General features: G+C 34.8%; 1 protein-coding gene across 1 annotated transcript in view; it reads right to left on the bottom strand.

Annotated features, from left to right (window-relative positions):
• LOC149803214 (transmembrane protein 94-like) overlaps nucleotides 1-24183 on the bottom strand; it is a 198098-nt gene that overhangs the window by 33527 nt on the left and 140388 nt on the right. Inside the window, exons 19-23 of the mRNA XM_089952840.1 lie at nucleotides 22465-22548; nucleotides 19655-20194; nucleotides 18760-18859; nucleotides 14743-14851; nucleotides 1875-2049 (exon numbers count right to left, since the gene is read on the bottom strand). Coding sequence (XP_089808966.1) covers nucleotides 1875-2049; nucleotides 14743-14851; nucleotides 18760-18859; nucleotides 19655-20194; nucleotides 22465-22548 — 1008 coding nt within the window. The remainder of the gene's footprint in view (nucleotides 1-1874; nucleotides 2050-14742; nucleotides 14852-18759; nucleotides 18860-19654; nucleotides 20195-22464; nucleotides 22549-24183) is intronic.

Genomic DNA, 24183 nt, shown 5'->3' on the forward strand with positions numbered 1-24183 from the left:
AAAAGTGACATAATCCAATAAAGAATATGCTATCTTTTCATATAAGCCTAAAGAAAATGATTAGAAATTCAAATCTGAATAAAAGAAAACAACTTGCCTGATTTCTTTAATGCATTTAATACACTTACAATGAATAGAAAAGTTGTAAGTTGTAAGACTTGGCAATGTCAAATATTATCACAACATACACATATTTGCAAATGTTCATATAATAAAAAAAACACACCAAGTTCGTGTCTTTAAAATGCATTGTATAGCAAAAATTAGGTGGAATGAGATATGAGATGCCATCTTTGTGGCACAATAACTGAGATGGGGTTTTCAAGGTAATGCCAGTGTTATTCTCTGCACTCATTAGAGACTGGATTATACTGTTTATCAGAGTTCTCTGCTACAGTCTCTGAGCAAATCAGGGTCAGAACTTGATAAATATAACATTAGCATTGTCAGAAATTTATCCAATGCAGTATAACCACGAGAATTGCTTGTCTCTATAGAAAAAGAATATATATATATATATATATATATATATATATATATATATATATATATATATATATATATATATATATATATATATATACATATATATGTATATGTATATATATATATAAACTTTAGGACTGACCATTTCATTTGGGGGGGAGGGGAAGGGGGAGATAACAATATTTTCAACTTTAATAGGAGCTTTAGAGGCAATACGGCAATGTCTCTGTCCAGTTAGCACTTTGTCAACACAAATTAACTATGCTAACATGAGCATGTGCTTATTACTGTCTTTCAATCGATCTTTTCCACAGCAAAAAAATCTTGAAAAGCTTGATTTGGTATTTTAACAAGATTAAGATAATGAATATTTATACAGAACTAATCAGAATATTCAATTCAGTATGTCAGATATGTTTTAGTTTGTCCAGCAGTTACATTCAGGTGGTGCTGCTGTTTCACTGGAGTTGTACACTCCAGAATGACTTATGTAGATATGCTGTTTGCATTATGTGCAAAGAATTAAATACCTCCTGTTACTATTGTGCTTTACCAAGTCAAACTCCGTCAACAAGGAGTTCTGAACTTTAGTTTGGCTGGGCCTTGCTTGCTATACTTAAGCTTGCTGTTACCTAAATCTGACAGTTTGCCTTCAAAAATGAATCACACTTGAACACTTTTCCAACAACTGAAATAATCATGCTTTGTGCTCTATACATGGAGTAAAATCCAACTTCCAAGAAATGTTATTGCTGCTCACAAACTTGTTAATAATTTTTAATACTGACGGCTTAAACATTCTTGTTCTTGGCAATGATGTGTAATAACTTTTGTTCTTCATCACATATATCTTTTGTTACCTATTAACTTATAATGAAATGGGCTGTTCCACTTTGCAAACTTTACCTATGCAAATTAGTATAACTGGCTCCTCCACAGCAGCCTTCAAAAGACTTGAAAAATCATCCTAGCTATTGTCAGTCAATTAAATAATGCATGAAATGGTGGTTCTTTATACCTGACCATCTTGTTTTTAAATTGACTCTGTGCCAATTAACCATACAAACTATCCCAAGGATAGTTTTGTATAAGATCTAAGCAGGACTCTATACCGTTTATACATGCTACATATTACTATCATATATTGAGATGGTGTTTGTTTCTTTTTCTTTACTGAAAATCATACTTCTCAAAACAGAATTGTCAGTGGGATTGGGAGTAAAAAAAACTCACTATAGCAACATTCTACTATTACCAAAGGAGAAGTTTAAATGCTTTTGGCTTTTAACGGCTGATATTTCATACAAGAAGTATATAATGAAATAAAAAACGTGTCTTATAGCTCTGTCTCTATACATATCTGTCTGTCCACATGTTTGTGTACTGACCTCAGCAATCAGATGGATAACACTCGTATTGTCATTCCTCCTGAAGATCAGTGGACATGGAATATTGAGCAGAATACTGGCCAGGTGAGTGGGTGTAATGTGGGTCTCATCCCAAGGTTCTACCATCACTGACTGTTTAATACACATCTGTGGGTACATGGGCTCAATTGCTAGGCTAAAATGTAATATATAAAACAGCCCTTCATTTATCCAAGTTAGCTAATCTTAGATTTCTTTATGTAAAGTGTGCTCTTAATGTTCATTCTAAATATCACCTTAATATAAAGCGTCACACAAACACATTCACAAATGAATTTGTCTTCAGGCACATAACTGTCACCACAACTCTGAAATTTTCAAACTTCATTTATGTGAAGTTATTCTGATTTGTGCCAAATTAAAATAAAAAAATCTGGAGTAAAATATGTCCTTTAAATAATACTTACCTGATCATAATACCTAGGATTACAACCAGTACCTTGGAAATGCATCCCTTCTAAGTAAAGTATGTTTCTCCAAAAATACTTAACTGATCACATCAACATTAGGATTCTAAGCTTATTACCTCTCAGATCCAGACCTTCAAAAAAAGACTTAAAAACATCTTATTTGTCTAAAATCATATAGACAATAGGCAATAACCCTTACCCATTACCTCCCCTTAGTGCTGTGTTGTTAGTTTTAACCTGAGAGAGGGATCACATGGAGGTTGGAGTTTAAAGTAATGTGATTGAGTAAGTACTTGCAGAGAAATATAATTTACTTAGAAAATTTGCCTTCTTCTTCATATGTGTCACAATCACATTAACATTAGCAGAAATGGTAACAGGAGAAGGGAAAGCCAAACATTCTGCCTATAACCTGAGCATCCTTCTAAGGATGATGGCTGGAATTGCCCACATGAAAGATAATCCACTCTAATATCATAGTATTACATACCTGTCAACCCTAACAAGACCTTCTCAGTAGGGCTATTGATATTTTTTCCCTAAGTTAGACTGGTTTTCAGTAACATGTAATAAAATATGTACTGCTATTGTTAAGCTGGAAAACATGCATTTAAAAGTCCATAGGTGGGATTCAAAACTGATGCAGCAATGGCAAACATTATGTTCAACTAAAAAGTTTGCACAATTAACTTGGACCTTAATTACCTCCAGTAAAGTTTCACAAACTGCAGTTCCAAACCTTATGGACTTCACTGACTTCTTGCTTTCTCTCAACTTGATGTAATCCTTAAAAAATTTCAATTTCACATGGGCTGTGGCAATGTCAATCATCTTTCCCACCATGTGACATACTCAAATCAACACATGAATTCCACTAAACATAACTGTTGCCCTTCAGCTTTTTTCTCCAAGAATCTGAATATTCCTTTTTATTCTTCTATACTATTAAACCTTGTCAATGGGTGTACTGTCTCTTCAGCCCTGAAAATGTATCACTTGTTGGATTCCATTTTTTAAAAACAAGCAGCAGCTTGTTCATGCAGACATTTTGCATCCCAAAATACATGCAGTTTAAAGTATATGAGGTACTCCTGTATAGTTAGTCTGGTTCCCTGACCAACTCCATTGAATCTAATATGTAATCTGGATCTGAATCAAAATGGACAAGCCAGTAACCAGATTTTACTGCAAGGCAATGTATTTCCATAATTTGTGCTTTTATTCCCTAAGTACTCCCTAAGTACATATTTTAAGGGTCATTTCCATAAGACTTACGGTAAAATTGTAAGGATTGGCAGTCTGTCATAGACATAGCACAGCCGACAGTAAAGTATCATGTGACAATTATTGTCATTTAAAAATAGATATTGGATATATAATAGTTCAGGTCTGCTGAAAGCTCATGAAACTCACTCATCCTACAAAGCAGTGCCAAAGCTATCATAAAACTAAGCTGAGTTTGATATTAGCTTCTTCAGGGCCCTGGCTAAAGGCTTGAATCTGTCTCAACTGAGCCATGTCAGGACCCAAAAGAGAATCCATTTTGGAAACAGGGTGATGGACTTTTGTCTATTCAAATCAAAATTGGCAAAAAGGTCTAATAGAAATTTATTATAACCATTAACTCATTTGCCATGATACTGGAATGTGTTGGATAACACAGAATGGTAGCCTTTGATGGTAATGTCGGCCAAATTTTTCTCATGAAACCAGATAAAATAATTCAGTCAGTTATAAGATTGAGGCACTCAAGGGATGATGTTAAAGTCTTTGCATCAGTCCCTGAATATATGGTACTTTCCATCATAGGTCTTCAAGTGGAAGGCCTTCTTGCTTGTGAGATTTTCTCCCTCATCAAAGACTGGAATTCTTTCCTTTGCAGGGCCCTCCTGACAAGAGCTAGACATGAAGGAGGAGTGAGTCTCAACAGGGATGTGACCACAGTTGTTGGAAAAGATTCAGCTTTGCTGGAAATTTCCTGGGTAGATCAATCACCAGATTAATTAGATTGTTGACCCAGGACTTGTCCCATCTTAACGGGGCAATCTGAATTAGTTTCCAATTTTGACCCCTTAATTTCTTATTTATTCTTGGTACTAGGACAAAAGGCGGGTAAGCAAAGGCCCACAAACACTAACAACTGATTGAAAATACGACCACAGCCCAAGCTGCTGGGTCCAGGACTGGAGAAGCAAAGGTGGACAGTTTGTGGTTCCACCTTGTTGCAGAAAGGTTAATCAATAGTTGCCACCAAAATGTGCAAATCTGATGAAAGACCAATTGATGAACAATTCATTTGGTATGAATGATCTGAGCTTTCCTTGACATAGTATTGGTCAGAATATTGAGTCTGCTGTGAATATGATTTGAACAGTGATGTAAACTTTCCTTGACATAGTATTGGTCAGAATATTGAGTCTGCTGTGAATATGATTTGAACAGTGATGTAAAGTTTCCTTGACCTAGTATTGGTCAGAATATTGAGTCTGCTGTGAATATAAATTTGAACAGTGATGTAAAGTTGGGATCAACTATGCATGAACTGCTTAAGGAGACTGATTACCACACCTTGTCTGACATGTAAGTAAGACAACTTTGCAGAAGAGTAGTCTTTCCAGAAATGAAAGGCATTGCTTATGGCCCTCATTTAAAGAAGGGTGATATGGAGAGACATATCCTGTAATCCCCACATGCTACTGGCTGTCTCAAAGCACAAGCAACCGGTGGGCTTCCTAACCATGCATACTGATGTCTTGTACTTATTGTAGCTTCTGGTTGGAGCTCTTCTAAAAGGAATCCCTGTCATGAGCCAATCAAAGTTGCACCACTGCTGTAAAAATGATATTATCCTGTATGTGATTCTGAACCTTGGATTTAATGTACTGGAAAAGGGGCAATAATGAGCTAACAATGTCATTTGTAAAGCACATTAAAAGATAACCTAGTGGTATCAGGTCCTCTGCACTACTGATTAATCTGAGGAATTGCAAACACTCTCACAGTGAACCACTTTCCATTGAAAGTGGGCTCAGTGAATTTCATGATATGCATCACTTGAATGTGAGATAGTTATATGAGGTTGAGATTGATTATATATTCCATAATGAGGCAGAAAAAACTCTGGGACAGACAGAAGTAAGACTTTTCCCAGTTGATCAGGAAGTGATAGGAGCTCATCGTTGTCTTTGCTTAGAATAGAATTTAACATATGTTTCTGGAGGATGTCATCCAGAAAAGGCCACCATTGCTGTGAGTGAAGTTGACCAAAGCAGGGTAATGATGTTGTTGTTGTTGTTGTTGTTGTAGGGTTTAATGCCATTTTTCATCACACGACAGGCTATACACGGCAGCCAGTATTAATGGTGGAGGAAGACCCAGGAAAACCCTGGAGAGAACCACCAACCCCTGAGAAGCTATTGGCAAGCTTTCTCACATACCCACATTTGCCGAATCCGAGATTCAAACCCACGCAGACTGAGGTAAGATGGCAATGATCCGAAACGGAGAGCACTTTATACCACTCGGGGCCCCGGGGTAATGATGTAATTTAGAATCTTGGAGATAGTCCATGGAGTGAAGTATTCATCAGTCAGTGTGAGAGTTATTGCCAAGTCATCTCTACTGATGGAGAATCTAATCAACTGAGCCATCTCCATTATGAACATTTTTGATGAAATATATTGGCTGAGCCAGCTCAGGTCAATAATCGGCATGTGCTTGTTGTTAGCTTTTGTTTCATGGAAGAGCCTTGAATAGTACTCCATGGAATGCAGTTTGTGAACAATCTCTACTACCCACCTGTTGATTAGTTATCGGATCTCCTGCTTCATGATTTTAGCCTTCTCAGGCTTTGAAGGGACTACACACTCATTTCCCAGAAATAGAGCAATCCAACAAGAATTGAAATGCAGGAGTCTGGCATCTACTGGTCAACTCTCTGCAGGTGACTAAGGTGTTAAGTCAACAGTTGATGTTAGCAGGCTCTTGGGGTGTGAAACATTTTGTTTCCTGCCTTCCCCCCAAAAGCCTGCCTCCTAAACTGGGTGGACTACTCCCACCTGACATTATATCTGGGTTGTAATTGGTTGTGTTTGCCCAGATGACAATCCCTTGTCCAGTTGATGCCAATTGTCTCTCCTCTACGGTAGAGACTGATTGGGTCTCTAGGGTTGTGGAGGCTGACAGGCAAGTTGGAGGGTCAGCTCAGAGCTGCCTGTCTCCATATTTCCTCTATCTTGCCTCCAAAGAGCAAGGAGATACAAAAGGTGTTGTCCTTACTGTCAGGGTGTGGTGGTATGATTTGAGAGTTGCTGTATGCAGACAAGGATATTTTCTCACTTGGTCAAGATTTGCAGAAGCAGCCAGGGCATTCACCATGAAAAAGGTGAGCTGCTCTGTTAATGGCCATGGCAAACTGGGCTGTGAACTCCCATGCATGGTCATTACCTGATTCCTGGGCGAGGAAGAGAATCAATAGAGATGCATTATCTAATATTGAAGAAATGGTGGCAATGTTTCAAACCATCTCTGACATTAAGTGAAATACCTTTTAGTCCACCTTACAGAAAAAAGAGCAAAATATAGTGATGGCCACAAAATTCTCATTAAGGGCTGGAAGCTCCATATAAAAATCAGCTTAGTAAGCTGCATACCAGTGGAAAGAAAATGCCACTGACAGCTGACTTTCTGCAAAGAAAGTCTTGGAATTGTCTGGATCACTAATTTTACTGGATAGGCAGTCAGTTATCTCTTTGATTTTGACAGACTGAGATAGAAATTGAAAGGAAGGACAATCTCTTCAGACAGATGAGACTTCAGTATAGAAAACTGGTGTTTGTCTTGCAAAAAACTTGGGTTAAAGTTTGATGGGAGTCATTGAAAAGCCTGTTCACAAGTGGATCTCAAAGCTGCATTTTGAAGCAGTACTAGATGTCACCAACTTGAGGAGACTACAGACGCTGTTTTGAAGAATACTGATCTTTCTTGAACAAGAAATTTTAAATAGCAGTCCTAAAAGAAAACATTTTACAAACGTATCTAAAGAACTAAATTCTTTACATACATTATCACAAGATAAAAGTATTATAATTATTGCAAAAGCTGGTAAGTTTAGCACCATAGTAAAAATGAATAAGCAGGAAGAAGTAAAAAAACAACTGAATAATGAAGTATATTATTCAAATGTTTCCTGCAATCCTTCTGAAGAAATTAAAGCAAAAATAAGCAAATGTATTAATGAAATCTCTATACACAACTACTCCATATATGATGAACTAGACATCTTCTCAAATATAATATGCACACCTCAGTTTTATATTCTACCTAAAATACATAAAACATTTGATAAACCACTACCTTTAGGGTGCCCAGATAGACCCACAATTTCTACCTATCACTCGTTTACTAATAATATATAGCAATATATTGATCACATTTTACAATCACTACCTTCACAAGTCAAAGACACTTTTGATTTCATTACCAAACTGAAATTTTTACTGAAATTAAATGAAAATTCATTTCTATTTATACTTGATGTGGTTTCACTCTAAATGAATATACTGCACAATATGATCCAAGTTTGCCTAATATAGGTAAGATTATCAATAAATATTGGGATTTATTAAAATTGTCATGTAATGCAAGTGTAAAATCACTACACAAAAGCAGACTCACCCTTGGTCACAAAAGAACTATAAATCCTAAAGATTTCCTAATCAATTCTAAACTAGAAAAAATGTGATGTTATGTGATTTGGATTTTTAACGTAGCTTTAACAATTTTTCAGTCATATCGCTACAATGTCTGCAGTGTGGCAGTTTATAGTGATGTCTAGCACTGGGGCATCATGCCACAAACATGTAGCATGATGTCCCACCCAGTCACATTATCCTGACACCAGGCTGACCAGTCCTAACACTAACCTCTTAATGCTGAGCGCCAAGCGAGGCAGCTGTTAGTACCATTTTTGTAAGTCTTTGGTATGACTCGGCTGGGGATTGAACCCAAAACTAAAAAAGACATCATACAAAAAAGGGATCATCAACTAAATGTAATTGATCTAGATGTTTGCACTGTTCTTTCATTAATGAAAATACTTCTTTCAGTAGTAATAATACGAAAGAAAAATTTAAAATGCATTGTGAAAATAGTTGCGAAACATCAAATCTTAATTATTTGATCACATGCAAAAAATGTGGCATCCAATATATTGGACCAACCAGTCAACAAATATCTAAATGCATGAACCAACAGGTCAGACATAAAAAATTATATCAATCCATCTTTTTCATCTCATGCTGCTGCACATTTTAATGACAGTTCCCATACTTTGCAAGATTTTTCATTTCAACCTATTGATATACATGTAGCTGATTTTGTGATGGAACATCTGTTAAAGAAAATCTACTGGATTCAGCATCTTAATACATTATATACAAAAGGTCTAAATCCAGAACATAATATGACATTCATCAATTCAAAAAAAAAAATAATGTGTTATGTTCTTTAAACAATGTTAAGGATTGGCATTTTAATTACATCCCTTTTTACATATATTTTTATTGAAGAATATTTTTATATTATTCTAATTTATAGAATAACTTAAATAGTTTAAGTTATAAACTAATATCACAAAAATAAGTTTGCTAATTTAAAAAGAAGAGGTATTATGAAATAACTTTTCAATCAATTATGACTAATTATTTATAGAATACTTATTTATTCATACTATTGTAGGTAATAAGCAGTTCATAATTTTTATTATATAATTTGAGTTCTGATGAATATTGAACAATTCAGTATTATATCAAGGTATAATATATTAAAAATAATACATTACACATAACAAGAAATATTAATAAAACTGTTTATCTCTATTTATTCATAAAGTTCTGATATAGTTATCTTTAAAGCCCAGTTTTATGTATTTTGGGATAGAAAATTTTTTAACAACATAATGGAATAAAATTATGATCCGCCACTAGTAATGACATCTTTGAAATATCAAACACTAAAACTATCTGAAAAACAAATGAAAAGCAGCCTTCACAGCAGTTTCTTGAACAAATGTGTTGCGGAGGGGATCATTCCATCACGTTTATGACTGAAACTGAAAATATATATAGGATGCAGAAATGAAGAATTCCAAAATTCTATTGACAGTCTGTTACATAAAGTCTCGCTAAACATATGTGAACGATTAGAAGAACAACAACAACAACTATCACTAAACACAGAAAAACAGATGGAAAATATTAGGGATGAATTGAAGAAGAAACTAGATGGGCAAAGCCTTTTCAGTTTTGATCAAGAAGCATATGAGAAAACAGAATCAACGAAAAATAATATACTTCTGAAGCAGAATGAAAAACTGAACAATTTACGAAAGAGTAAAGAAGAAAAAAGTCAACAAGTTGAAAAAACTGGAGAACAACATATAATCCATAAACAACTGAAAAAGCAGCAGCAGAAAAGCAGCAAATCATCACAACAATAGAATAATGACAGCAAGAAAGGAAGTGTTCAAAACCCAAAGAAACTACAGCAAGGAATAGCAATACACATATAGCACCTCCCAAAACATAGTAAACCAAAGAGTCGATATAAAAAGAATTTGATAAATTCAAACAAGAAATAACATGATGAACAACAGTGAAAAAACTTGACTCCCCAGGACACAACAAAGAAGACATACAACGAAGCCGTAAAAACGGGGGGAATCAGAAACAGTGACCATGAGAAAGACACTGACAATCTGGTAAAGATTTTAAAAGGGCTGATAGAGACGACATCACAAGACAAAAGAATAGGAGGTTCCACAGATTCAAAAGTAGAAGAGAGTGGAAAAAGGCAAAAAAGCAATGAAAAGAAATTAAGAGAGGTGAAGAAACAGTGTTAAACCTCTCATGTAGAAAATTAACTGATAATGACTATATACTTTTAGGTAAAGGGCTAAAATTTTGTCCCAAACCAAAATGTCACAATAAAATTAAATTAGCTGAAGAAATTTTTAATTTTTCCAGACGCCTAAAATTTAAAAAAAAATTTTTTATGATGAAGCAACAACAATTCAGAGAGTAAATCGAATGCTTTTCATTTGAAAAAATGGGTTATTTTAAAACAATTAAATCATCTTTTACACCACCTAGTGGACATAATTCATATTTAGATTTTTATATTGACGCAATCACAAAAGAGATATTAACTGATAATCATAAAAAGCAATATCATAGTAATATTTCTAAGGACAAAATTATGTCTTTATATAATCTAATGAATATAGTGATTAAAAAGGCTGATAAATCAAACACTATTATTATTATGAATCAAGAAGATTATGTTAAAGAAGTTGAACGTCAATGAAATGATGAAAAATACTACAAAGATATCAACGAAGACCTGTCAGTAGAAATTTTTAAAAAAATTTCAACATGCATTAATGAGATACTTTCTCTCTTAACATACGTACACCTCAATTCTACATATTACCCATAACTCCTAAAAATCCTGACCATAATTTACCTTTAAATTATCCAGGATGACCCTTATTATCAGGTTGTAGTTCATATACTGAAAACCTATCCAAATTTTTTGACAGTGTTTTACAACCTTTAATGAAATCACTTTCTTCATACAATAAAGATACTACTGATTTCATTAAAAAGTTGATGTCTATTCCACAGCTATCTGATAATTCAATCCTGGTATCATTAGATGTAACATCACTATATACCAACATTCCGCATGCAGATGGTATTGAAGCATGTAAATATTTTCTTGATAACAATCCTAATAATAGCACACTATATAGTGAAGATATTTGTAAAATAATAAAACTTAGCTTGGAAAATAATTTTTTCAATTTAATAATGTGAATTACATCCAAATAATGGGTATGGCAATGGGTAGTCCTAATGTTCCTTCATACGCTTCCCTTTTCATGGGTAAATTATAAAAAGATTTTCTTCAAAACGAAAAGTTTAATCTATCTGTTTGGTTCAGATTTTTAGATGATATATTTATGATCTGGAACCACTGAACTGAAGAACTGAAAAAATGTATTGATCACCTAAATCATTTTCACCCAACGATTAAATTTACTTATACTGTATCTAGTATGCATGTTTCATTTTTTGATGTAAATGTAAAAAAAAAAATATTATTAACACTATCTTTACAAATATTCATATCAATGAAACTAACATCCACCAATATGTGGAATATTCTTCATGTCATCCCATGTCATGTAAAAATGGTATACCATATAGCCAGGCCAAAAGATACTAACGCATTATTTCAGATGATTGTCAATTACAAAATTTGTTGAATAAATTACAAACATATTTCCAAAATAGAAATTATCCAAAAAATATAATTGATTCTGCGCTGAACAAAGCCTCTACTCTTACTCAACATGAGGCTTTAAACACAGCAGAATATAAAAGAGAGAAAAATATAATTCCTTTCACAATACAATATAATCCTTCATTACCTAATATAGGTCATATAATTAATAAATATTACAGTCTCCTAAATTTATCCAATAAAACCAGAGTAAAATCACTTTACAAAAATAAACCAATTCCTCCTTATAGAAGACCCAAGAATTTGCAAGATTTTCTAATTAGAACTAAACGGACAGAAAATAAAATAAAGACAATTTTCATCAGCTAAATGTAACAGACACCAGTGCTTTCAATGTGCAAACATAAGAGAAAGTACTTCTTTCAGTACAAAAGAGGTATTTTTTCTACATGTTAACACTAACTGCATATCAACTGATGTGATTTATTTGATAACCTGTAAAAAAACTAGTATGCAATATGTTGGACAAAGACTTCAACAAGTTTCCAAGAGAAAGAATGATCATCGCTTTCATATAAAAAATATAGAGATCCTCAGTTTTCCTCTAATATTTCAACACACTTTAACACCAATAATCACTCTCTACTCGATTTTTCTTTCATGCCAATAGATATTGTGCATGGTGACATGAATAGACTCATAAAAGAAACTTATTGGATTCATAAGTTAGATACTTTGTATCCTAATGGCCTTAATGCCAAAGCACTATATAAAATTGTATAATTTTTTTTAAAATTGATATACTGTATATCCTTTATAATAATATAATTATATGTATGACTGTTTGTCTCTATTTTATTCTATTATTTTATGTATTAAAATGTCATTTATCCACACTGTATAATGCACTTCTCCATATCAATTATTCATTAAAGATTAAAACAATTACATATGATAACAATTTAAGCTATGATGTCATCATTTTTATGTCATGTATTTATATCACTGATCACTTAGAAACAGAATGTATTTAATGACATAAGGAATGATACTGAATTCTATGTGTTGGTGTTGTTTGTTTTATCATTGATCTTTCTTAAAGAGATAGATGGATGTGGAAATTCTGCAAGTGGCCATGGAGAAGGTACAGATTGAAAGACAACTTCAAAAAATGCATGCAAGGATGAGTTTTCCCTGACTACACTGGATTGAAGAAGGAAGATGGTGCTTGTGAGCTCATGTCTTCAAACTCTTAAAAGTGGGTTGACAAGAAAACCTATTGCAAGGTAGTGACAATTAAGTTCATGAAGCAACGTGTCAAGGGCAGTGAATAAGGCTGCAGAGTATGTCCATACTGGGATATGGCAATCTCTAGGTGTTTTCTTGGAGTGTCTGCCACGGTCTGAGACAGATACCAGCTATCTGGGAATTGGAAATAGCTGTAGACAGTACCTGAAGTATGAAGCAGTGATGGTACCGGTCTTGTCCATGATACTACTATACTGATTCTGGTTTAAAAATTATGCTGGACATCTGGGGCAGAGTGCTGGGGTGGAACTGTCATCACGTGGTGTAGGGCACTGTCTGTGTCTTTCAGCCAGGACTTGGCAGACTAGAAAACTGATCACCATACCCAATCCTGGGAGTCACAGATGTAAGCTGAGGCTGTGCAGAGGAGGAGTGGAAGTACTATGTGGCCAGCTGATATCAGGTACCACAGTTCAATACTGTCTATCCCATGAAAAATAACTGTAGCCAGTGCCAGGATTGGTCTGTGTTGCTGGCATATCCATGAGTAGTCCAGATGGGCTGTTGTACCATGTCAGTACATGCCTGATAGTCTGAGTGGTAATGAGGGCCATGACAGGGTGAGACCTGTGCGAGAAGTCCATAATAGCCAAGATGGCTAAGTTTCTTTTAAGTTTGTGAACTCTTCACCTTCAGGGAGCCAGCTAGCAGGAAGCTATCAATGTAGACAATGTCAATGTCAATATTGATGGCATCTGCATGCTTTCATTGTACGCTTTTTAACTTTCTCATCTGCCTGGGTTACCAGCTTGGTGGTGACAATGGTCCATCTATCATTAGACCACTGAGTGCACATGTCACATCTACTGTTCAAATTGCACACCCAACAATTTATAAAGGCAGAGTGATTATTTTCGGGTGAAATTATACAAGCATTGCATTAAAACCACTGTGAAGTGCATGCTATGAATGAAGACAACTGTCAGAGAAAATTTACAAAATTATCATATTACATGGAATAAATAAACAATTACCTGATAAAATAACATAAACAGTTGACAACGGAGTTGAATTGTAAGTTCTATAAACCACAGGGCAGGGAATTAAGATGGTGCAAATTAGCTTAATAATGTAGGGCAAAGACAACTTAAATTCAAAACATTCATTTATTTTATGATAAAGACAATGCAAGATTTAGACATAAAAACAGATGGAGCATACTTCTTTGAGTTGAGAAAACTTCAAAGAGTTGCTAAACTGATGAAAAAGCACAAATGAATTCAGTATTTGCAAGGCCTTGAGAAAGTGTGTTGCCTGGCAAGAGCAGAAGTAGTAACTGGTGAGTGAAGGGATCTGACATCAATATGAATCCATGGAGAGACCATTCAAGTCTGACTTCTGCCAAGGCAAGCTGATGGTCTTTCGCTGCTAAATAAAAGCCAAAAGACATGGTGAAAATCTTTTTTAACTTGGGAGGGCTGGAATGCTGGATTTGTGCATTAGTGGGTGTTCCTATAAAGTATTTTGATTGGGTAACATATCATATTTCCAGGAAAGATGGAGAGAATTGGTTGTAAAGTCAGTTGTGGTACACAACCTCTTGGGTTACATGATCGATGATGTTGATGATGAACATATTTTGAAAAATAAAATGTTTCACCCAAGAGGATAAATCCTCCCTCTCAGGTGGGACAAATTATGGTAAAATGAAAACATGCACAGTCATTTGCTTAGTTCATCTTTAACACAAGCAACAACTCTTAACCAGATTAAGTTTGGCCTCACAATGATTCATGGTGATTTTAACACTTTGAAGAAAAGATTAAATTCCAATTTACACTATAACATCACTGCAGCACACATACCTGGAGTCAGCCTGGAGAAAAACTGGAGTGTTCTGTATGTTGACAGAACTGCCCATACACAGTACCACCTCCCCATACTCCTGCATGATTGAGATCATTTCCAGGGTTGCTGCATCAATATAGAAAATAGGATTATCAAACCTGTAAATAATCATGAGCTCATTCTGTTTGATATTTGAATAAAGGTTAACTGTTTTCTAAGAACTGTGGAAAAAGTTATAAATGAAACGTCAATGACAATTATCTTAAATATATCTTGCAGCAGTCTGAGAAAGTCAATTCCTTATTAATTAACACTACATTTACATGAAAGGAAATGTCTTTGGTCGATTGGGAATTATTTGTCACAGCATGTACATTACGAAGAAAACTATCAATAACAGGATGGTCAGATCATAAATCACTGGAGCATGAATTATTATATGCTCAGATTTGTCTCTGTAACTTTACATTGTCAGAATAATGCAGTATTTTGGGATACTGAACACCTTGATATTGCATGCACGTGCATGAAAGTTGTGCCTAAAAATAGTATAGTGTATTAGGAACTACTCTGTAAACAAACCATGTACACTCATGTAGTAGACACTTTAGGTTTTGGTTGATTATAAATTTGTTTGTGAATGAACTAAACAAGGTGTTTTGTCCATTTGAAAGTATAGATGATAAAGTTAAGGATGTGGACAAGTTCACTGATGCATAAACAAAACTTTCAAACAAGCACACAAATGAACATGATATTCACAATGTCAACAACAAACATGAGAGATGCAGTAACTGAAAATACCATTCTGATCACTGAAACAGTTATTTAGGAGAAATATTCATAACTTTTTACAAACCAGTGCTCTCTAGGGTCTATAACAATAGCATAGAAAGCATATTGAGGCCAGGGGCCATCACATATCTATCAGAGACGTACCATTTTACAAGTCTGTCAAAATATTAGATTGAAGAAAAAAAATCAAACTGAAGGTTTTGGTAGGAAACTAAAAGCCTTAGAACCAATAAGCCAAGATGCAAAAAAAGTATTATTTCCACTGGCTAAATGGACTGTCACACAATAGCTGCACTGCAATTTTCCACATTTAACTATTTTGATACAGTGTTAGGCTAGAAATAGAAGACACACTGTATGATGATACAGGTCATAGCTTGGGTCCCTCAGCAGTGAGATGCAAGTGTCAGGGCATAAACATGTCTTCTTGAGCTGGTAATAAGAATAGTAATAAATCTACTTATATTTATGCATCCTGAATGTCCTCAAAATGTACTTTCTTAGTTCTACAAATCCGAATGACATCTCCTGCAAAACCTAATGCACACCAAAACTGCACTGGAATTTCAAGTACATTTCCAACTAAAATCACATTCTCCTACCTACAATGAACTGACATCAAAATCTAGTCCATCATAATCAAAAAAGCATAGTTGGATCGACATAAAAACAAAATCATCCATTCCAGACCAAATGAAAAAGTTTCTGAAATGTGCATTTATTCACAATATGACTCTAAATTTCAATTTTATGCAGACCAAAACAACAATTCTTTTTTAGACTGATGTTGAGCATGCAAAGTTTAAAGGTTGCTTGGCAATGCTATGTATGCATTAATATTGTTATTGTGTACTGATGAATCTACGGTCATGTATTTATCTTTTAATACAGCATAAATTCAATTACTTTGTTCTTTGTAGTGTATTTTGTATAATTAAGCCTTAGGTGAAATAACAAAATGAGTATATATTAAAAAGGCCACTGCATTGGTATGGGAAAATATGAACTCATTTTCTTGAAATAATACTTCACTCCCAAAGTTCGTGCAGTTTTATTCTGAAAAAACTTGTTCATTATTTTCCCATACATATGCAGCAACCTATAAATACAAGTCACAGAAACTTAATTTTGAGTAAAGTAATTTCTGTTTAGCATCTAAATGCCTAGTTCAATGGCTATGCAGGCAATAATGTATGAGAAATTGAATTACCAATTTGAAAACTGGTCACTGGAGTGTAAAATATATGAAACAGTGACCTAGTTTTGACTTAAGGGAGAAATGCTTTTCCTAACATATCTACAAGCCAAGTTACAAGACTCTGCTTGCAATTGTTTCTGAAAAACAGTGTCAGAGAAACTGAGCTAATGCAGTCCCTAAGCTAGAGAAACTAAGCTCAACACAAATATAAGCACAAAATACAGAATCATTAATATAAGTCACAGTGACCAAGTTTTCACTGCTGGCCGTAGTATTCCTCATGGTACAATTATATATAAAATTCAAATGCAACAGTATCCAAGAAAATTAGCTAAATGCACAGGTTAACCCAAATTAGTGGACCCTGAAAAATAGGTCACAGAGACACAGTTTTCAGTGAAAGGTGTAGGCCATAGAGACAGTTTTCAGTGAAAGGTGTATTTCACATGAAACATGCAAATACCAACTTATGTGACTCTATGAAAACAGTGTCCAAGAAAATGACCTAATGCAAGCCTAGCCAGATGTGTGTGTGTGTGATTAGGATTTTTAACATAGCTTTAACAAGTTTTCAGTCATATCACTATGATGTCTGCAGTGTGGCAGTTTATAGTAATGTCTAGCACTTGGGCATCATGCCACAGACATGTAGCATGAGGTCCCACCCAGTCACATTATCCTGACACCTGGCTGACCAGTCCTAACACTAACCTCTCAATGCTGAGCGCCTAGTGAGGCAGCCGTTAGTACCATTTTTGTAAGTCTTTGGTATGACTCAGCCGGGGATCGAATCCACAACCTCCTGCTTCCAAGATGGACGCTCTAACCACTAGGCTACCGGAGCAGTCCCTAGCCAGATGAAGGAGAGACATATGGAAAGGTGGACTTCCAGACAAATTCATCAACTCATATAATGGAAATGCTTTGCAATCCAACCAAAAATTGCAGTAGAAAAAATCTAATAAAAAATAATATAATCAAATAATAAAAGTATAGGTACATTAAAGTGACTGTATCATTATTTAGCACAGAGATACTGCATTACCTCTATATTTATATAGACCAGCTAAAACCCTAAAATACACGAGAGACACAAAATGTTGAAGATGAAGCCAAACCCAGCTGTGTATTTACAAAACTTTAAGTCAGTTACCTTTCCAAGTCTAAGAATGACTCCCAGTTTCCATGGTGTGAAGCCATGACTCTATATAACACCCATTGATGGGATGCAAGTATAATATTAAACACCATCAACACCATCTTACATCCTGTGTATGCTTCATTTTTGCATTTTAACTGCTATTTAATCACCTGTCTGTGAACGCATTCCTTTTAAAAGCTGTTATTTACACAGAAAATTATACAGAAAAGGTGCTAATGATACCTAGCAGAAAACAGAAAACCGATTAAAAACTAATTTTCTCTTTTTGCTGGATTCACTGATTACTGCGTCACACTCCTATGAGATAACTAATTACCAACATAAATTTAGTTGTTTTGTTGTTTTTGTTACTGGTTTAATGCCATTTTTCAGTATAAATGTTATACATGGTGGCCAGTATATTTGGTGGTGGAAGAATCCTAGAAAACTCTAGGAAGAACCTCTGACCCGTGAGAAGCTACAGGCAAGCTTTCTCACATACCCATGTTGGCCAAGCACAAGGCTCAAACCCAGGCAGACAGGGATGAGATGTCAGTGGCTGTATAGGCAAATGCCTTAGACAACTTTTGGGTGCATTAATTTAGTACATTTAACCCACTGTGCACTGTGCTGATGTGATACTACCATCTAGTCACTGTATTTCAATGGACAGGTTACATTTGAATGATGTCACTGTTGTACAATTCATGACCCTGACTAACCAAACAAGAGATTTTAATAGTTACCAACCTATGGTAATTTGGTTGCCAATCTAGGCAGGTTACCAGCAAAATTTATTGTGTACAACATACAGCCAATTCTAAACAACTTAGAACCAGATGTGTTGCTACTTACTGCTACAGCAGATCAGGAAAGACTCTTCTCCCTAAAACTACTTACTTTCAGGTGTGCAGTCAGTGAACAGGTTGACGAGTAGAGGAACATTGTCTATACTCCTCAAATGTGGTCGAATATTTTGTATACCACGAGGAAGCTTGGCCTGATCAAAAACAAACAACAAAACAATATAAAACAATCATCTTGAAACCTGTTCAGAAAATTATCATTCATATCAACTTTTATTTGCTCAAAAACGAGGACCTCATTAGTATTTATTTCAATCCTGACTGGGATTCAATTAAGTTCTCAATAAAGTTATTGATTATTTAATATTCATTATTAATGCTTGGACTGTGATACAGGATATAAATCATACACCAAATCTTCAGGACGATTATCTGGTTATAAAGCATATTTCTGTGGTTAACAGGATTTTCTCTAACAAATATGAGTAGGGTGGAAAGACATTAAACGATTGGGGAATAACTGATCTGCAAATGAATTTATTTTAATGTTGTGATGCAGCCCAAAGCATTTAGACTAAGTGTTCAATCATGTATAACAGAAATAACTGAAAATTCATGCTATTATTACCACATCATTTTAATAAAGTTATTTAGAAACCTGAATGTATGATTATAGATAAAACGTAATGATAAATCTCTAAAATAATAAACATTAGAACCATAATCTTCTCTATATCTCAGGTTTCAGAATATATATTAACATGAATAGCCTGTTGTTCAGTTTTAATGTGTATTAACATGAATACTCTGTTGTTCAGTTTTAATGTGTATTAACATGAATACTCTGTTGTTCAGTTTTAATATGTGTATTAGCATGAATACTGTGTTGTTCAGTTTTAATGTGTATTAACATGAATACTCTGTTGTTCAGTTTCTGAATGTATACAAATATCAATACATTGTTGTCCACTTTCAGAATATACATTTACCCTGTTGTCCAGTCCACCAGTAAAACTGTCTTCTGTATTCTCTGTGAAGTAGCTGGAGGTGTGCCGACTTTCTCCATCATCACTATCAAAATTTACATCATCAATATAATTTGTCTCATGCTGTTCTTCAACTCTGTCCTCCACCCCAACCAGTGGCACCCTCTCTTCTTCTTCCTCAGGCTCTTCCTCTGGGCCAGGCATACGAGACCTCCTATTACTCACTATTGCTGTTTTCACTATTGACTCAAATTTTACCAGGGCTGAGTCAAGATTCACAATACTTGGTGCACTATAACTTCTAGATTTGATTGGCTCATAAACACTGGAACTTTTACTGATCATGGGGGTGTATTCCCTGACTGGGAAGCTGCCAGTAGAGCGGCGGCTTGAGTAACGAGTGTTGCTGCGATTTGAAAGTTCAACCTGTGACACAGGCCCTGAAGTGTTGGCTGAAGTGCTTGAGAACTGAGTTCTGTTATCTGGCAATAATGAGATATGACAGTTCCAGCCAGCTTCGAGTCCCATCTTTTCAGAAAATACCTAACAAAGAAAACTGGAAGTAAAATGCAGGAGACTCATATAATGGAAAACCCTACTGTCAATGAGTGGGATACTATACATTTAAAGTAATTCATACTGAATTTTTTAAAAACATGTTGGGTTACTATTATCAAAATTCCTAATTCTGAACACGTACTAATATTAAATGACTTTGTTTTGTTGTCATCTGTATACTGGTAAATAACCTTTTAAGAATAAAATAAATTTTACGAAAAATATTTCTTCTTCATGGCTGGAGAGAACACTGAAAATAACATTTAATGCAGCAAACATAAGAATTCCAGTTACTTTTTTGTTAGTTAGCAAACACTGTAGCAGTTTGTTCTAATCAATTTAACAAATAATGTCAAAGGATTAAATTAACACATCTTCAAAAGAAACATAATACTGACTGGCTTTATGTTGTTTTACTATAAATGTTATTTTCTCTTTCTATTACAAATATTAATTTTAACAGATCTGCCGAAGCATCATTGGTACAACATGATTGGGGACAACTTGTTATTCCCATGTACAAACTCTGGTCAGTTGCAACAAGAAGCCTAGGCCAACATTTGAAGGAACATGTCTGTGGTAAACTGTCACTAATATAGTGTTCACCCACTATCAAGTTCCTTGGTATTTAAATAACACATAATACCCAGGTTCAATATACACTTTATTATACATATAAAATAATCTTTGGCATAACGGGGGCAAGTCCTGTCACAGCACACTGCACCAGCCTAGCTCTGAATTGTTTGTTCTATAGGAATTACTTAGGAAGAGAGACTTGTGGGAGTTTGTAGGGTTGTGAAGTGTGTCCGACATCTGTATGTGAAGCCGCAAGTGGCTGATACTTGGTATATAGGGACACTGATAACCGAAACTTGACAAGTCTGATCCTGAGGATGCCATGATAACAAACATCAGCCGATACTCCATACATGCACCTTAGGAAGCGGGTATGAAGTATATATGGGCATAATAGTTGAGTACATTTAAGTACTGACACAAATTGGGGTTCAAAAGCAAAGTTATGAATGCCTGAAACTTGGCAATGGATCTTTGTTCCATAGGAATACCTCAGGAAGAGAGACTCTGGAGAGTTTGTAGGGTTGTGCAGACTGTCCGACACCTGTATGTGGAGCCGCAAGCAGCTGATACGAGGTATATAGGGACAAATAACCGAAACTCATTAAGTCTGATCCCGAGGATTGCCATGATAACAAACATCAGCCGATACTGCATACATGTACCATGGAAAATGTGTATGAAGAATATATAGCCTAAGTATATTCAAGTACTGACAATTGGGGATCAAACAAGTTATGAATGCATGAATTTGGGCAATAGGCCCGAGAACAGACTGGAACAATATGCCATACAGGTAATGCCCCAAAATGAATGACATGGTGGAAGGAGGGGAGGCGGGTGGTTCTTTCCGCAGAAAACGTTTTACGTTAAATGCAGCATCTACACTGAAAAGTACACATCTCCACAGGCATCCTGGTTGCTGACTCAATGCCTCATACAACAGACAATGTTTCATCACGTGCTCCACCTCGGTCGTCTGATTGGTTGACATAAAAATATCTAAATTTAGTTACTAGCTTATTAACATACTAGCTGCACTGACCTCATGTCTGGCAGAGTAACCATAGTATACAAAGTGGGGCCCAACAAGGGGCCAGAGAATGATGCACTGTGTGTTACTCAAACTATATTTAATCAATTAAATTACAATAAAACCTTGTGATATATATCATGGTTATTGTCATGGAAGCCAATAATCATACTGCTTGAATTATATTTTTGTACATGATGCATCCCATTATAATGCAACCTCACATACAAAAAGGCACACCTTTAACGTTCCTCTGATCAATATCATAATTTGGGACAACTACTGTAACAGTTGCATATACTGAAGAAATTGCAACCATATTCAAACATTTCTGCATCTATGTACATTTTAATGTGATGACAGCTAACTTTGTGGAACCTGTTTATAAAAACTGTATATATGTGACAAATTTATAGATCTTATAATTATATACATTTCAGTCCATATCTGAATCTAACCTAACCTAACCATTGCTGTATGTTTTTCGTGAATTTCTGTTTCAAGGAACATATGTCTTAAGATCAAACCATTTCATTACTAACATGTTCTATGTTATTCAGTTTTCTTCAGGATTCTATTCTAGATGCAAATGAAAATAGTAAGATCAGTTCTGTACTGTTTATGCTGAAATAAAACCACATACCCTGCTGCGGACTTCATTCTCTTGGGAAAAGTGGACAAATCTAATGCATGCCAACTCTAACTTGTCAATCATTTGCACAAAATCCTGAAAACAAACATTTTTAATAATTTTATGAGAGAGCAAAGCACGAAAATAACTTTAATTATAATTAACCACTTAATCTTGCTCAAACAGGTGTCTGGCAAAATATGTGAAAATAATATTAAAAAATTATATTTCAGAATCACTTTCAAGACATGGATCTGTTGCCTATAAAGGTCTGATTATACTACTTTTTATATGCAACTTATGTTTTTCTCTAAAAGAAAATGTCAAGAGATCAATCTGTAAAACTGCATTTCACAGCCCTCTGGCCTGGAATTGTATGGTGACATGAACGTTGGTTTATGTTGGGCTCCATGTGAGCTGAAATGTGAGAGATCCAATACTGGTGTTCAAAAGAAATCATAGATTAGAACACCAACATATGAGCTCTTTAATCTTACCATTCCAGAAAGATAACTGCAAACAGCAAAGACCCAGATCTGCTGACACATAATGCATCACCAAATCATAGTTTACAATGTTTGATCACAATCATGACAACAGCAAAGAACATTAGTTGTCAGCAAATTATATGAGGATTAATCTGACACTTGGGGTGATGCTATATACAAGAAAATGCAGCAGCAGGGTGAAGCTTCATCAAAGTGTGGCCCCATTTTCACTCAACATCTAAACCTTTCCTCCTCAAATTGTGACATTTAGTACCTTTTTTATTACTTGACTGGTAACAATGATTTTTTTTCACAGAACGTCCAGAAATCATCAGGGATCAAAGTAGTCCTAAAATCTTAATTTTCTTAATTTTCCTTGCCTTATCTCTGAAGAAATTTGATTTCCACATATTTGAGAAATTCCTCAGGTATTTTTCAGGAATAAAAAGGTTTTCACCTGTTCAAGTTTAAAAAAAAGGTGATGTTGCATCCTTTTCATTATTTCTCACAAATATACTGATTGTATTAAGCAACATAAAATCTCAACCTGAGGAGAAATTTTTAGAATTTATATCGTATATATAATGCTTCAATGTCCAATTAATGAATGTTTTCATGCAATAACAAAGACATTTTTATTTTTGTTAAATTCTTGTGCAGATTGGTAACATCATTAAACAACAGATTTCATAACTGAGTTTACTTGCAAGGATTTTGGTATCAATTTTTGTTTATTTTTGCATTCAGACATGAAGACTGTATGTTGGCAGGCTTATAGTATGTTTTCATAACATATGGTATACTTGAATTTCAAACGGTCATTTAATTTCATTTTGCAACTAATACTTATCAATGTCTGATTTCTCGTTCATCTTCAGACACAATGATTGTGATGACAGTTAAAACTGCTATTTAAACAACTTTATTACTATATGAAATCAAGATTATTTTTTAAAAAAATGAATACATCTGTTTTGTTTGTCATTATGTGTAACAGGTATAAAATAGTGTATGGGTGACACAGAATAATATATATGAACAGGTCATGTTAAGTTTAGTCACTGACAATTTGCATGATTTATGTGTGTGTGTGTGTGTGAGAGAGAGAGAGAGACAGAGAGAGAGAGAGAGAGAGAGAGAATATGAAATAGGTCCAAAGGCCTAACTATGGAAATACAGATGGAAAAATAAAGTAGTTCCAAAAATGATATTGCCACTGATGTTTCAATATCTCATGAAATAT

This window comes from Sinohyriopsis cumingii, chromosome 3 (genome assembly GCF_028554795.1).
Source record: "Sinohyriopsis cumingii isolate HCF-2022 chromosome 3, ASM2855479v2, whole genome shotgun sequence".
NCBI classification, from domain to species: Eukaryota; Metazoa; Mollusca; class Bivalvia; order Unionida; family Unionidae; genus Sinohyriopsis; species Sinohyriopsis cumingii.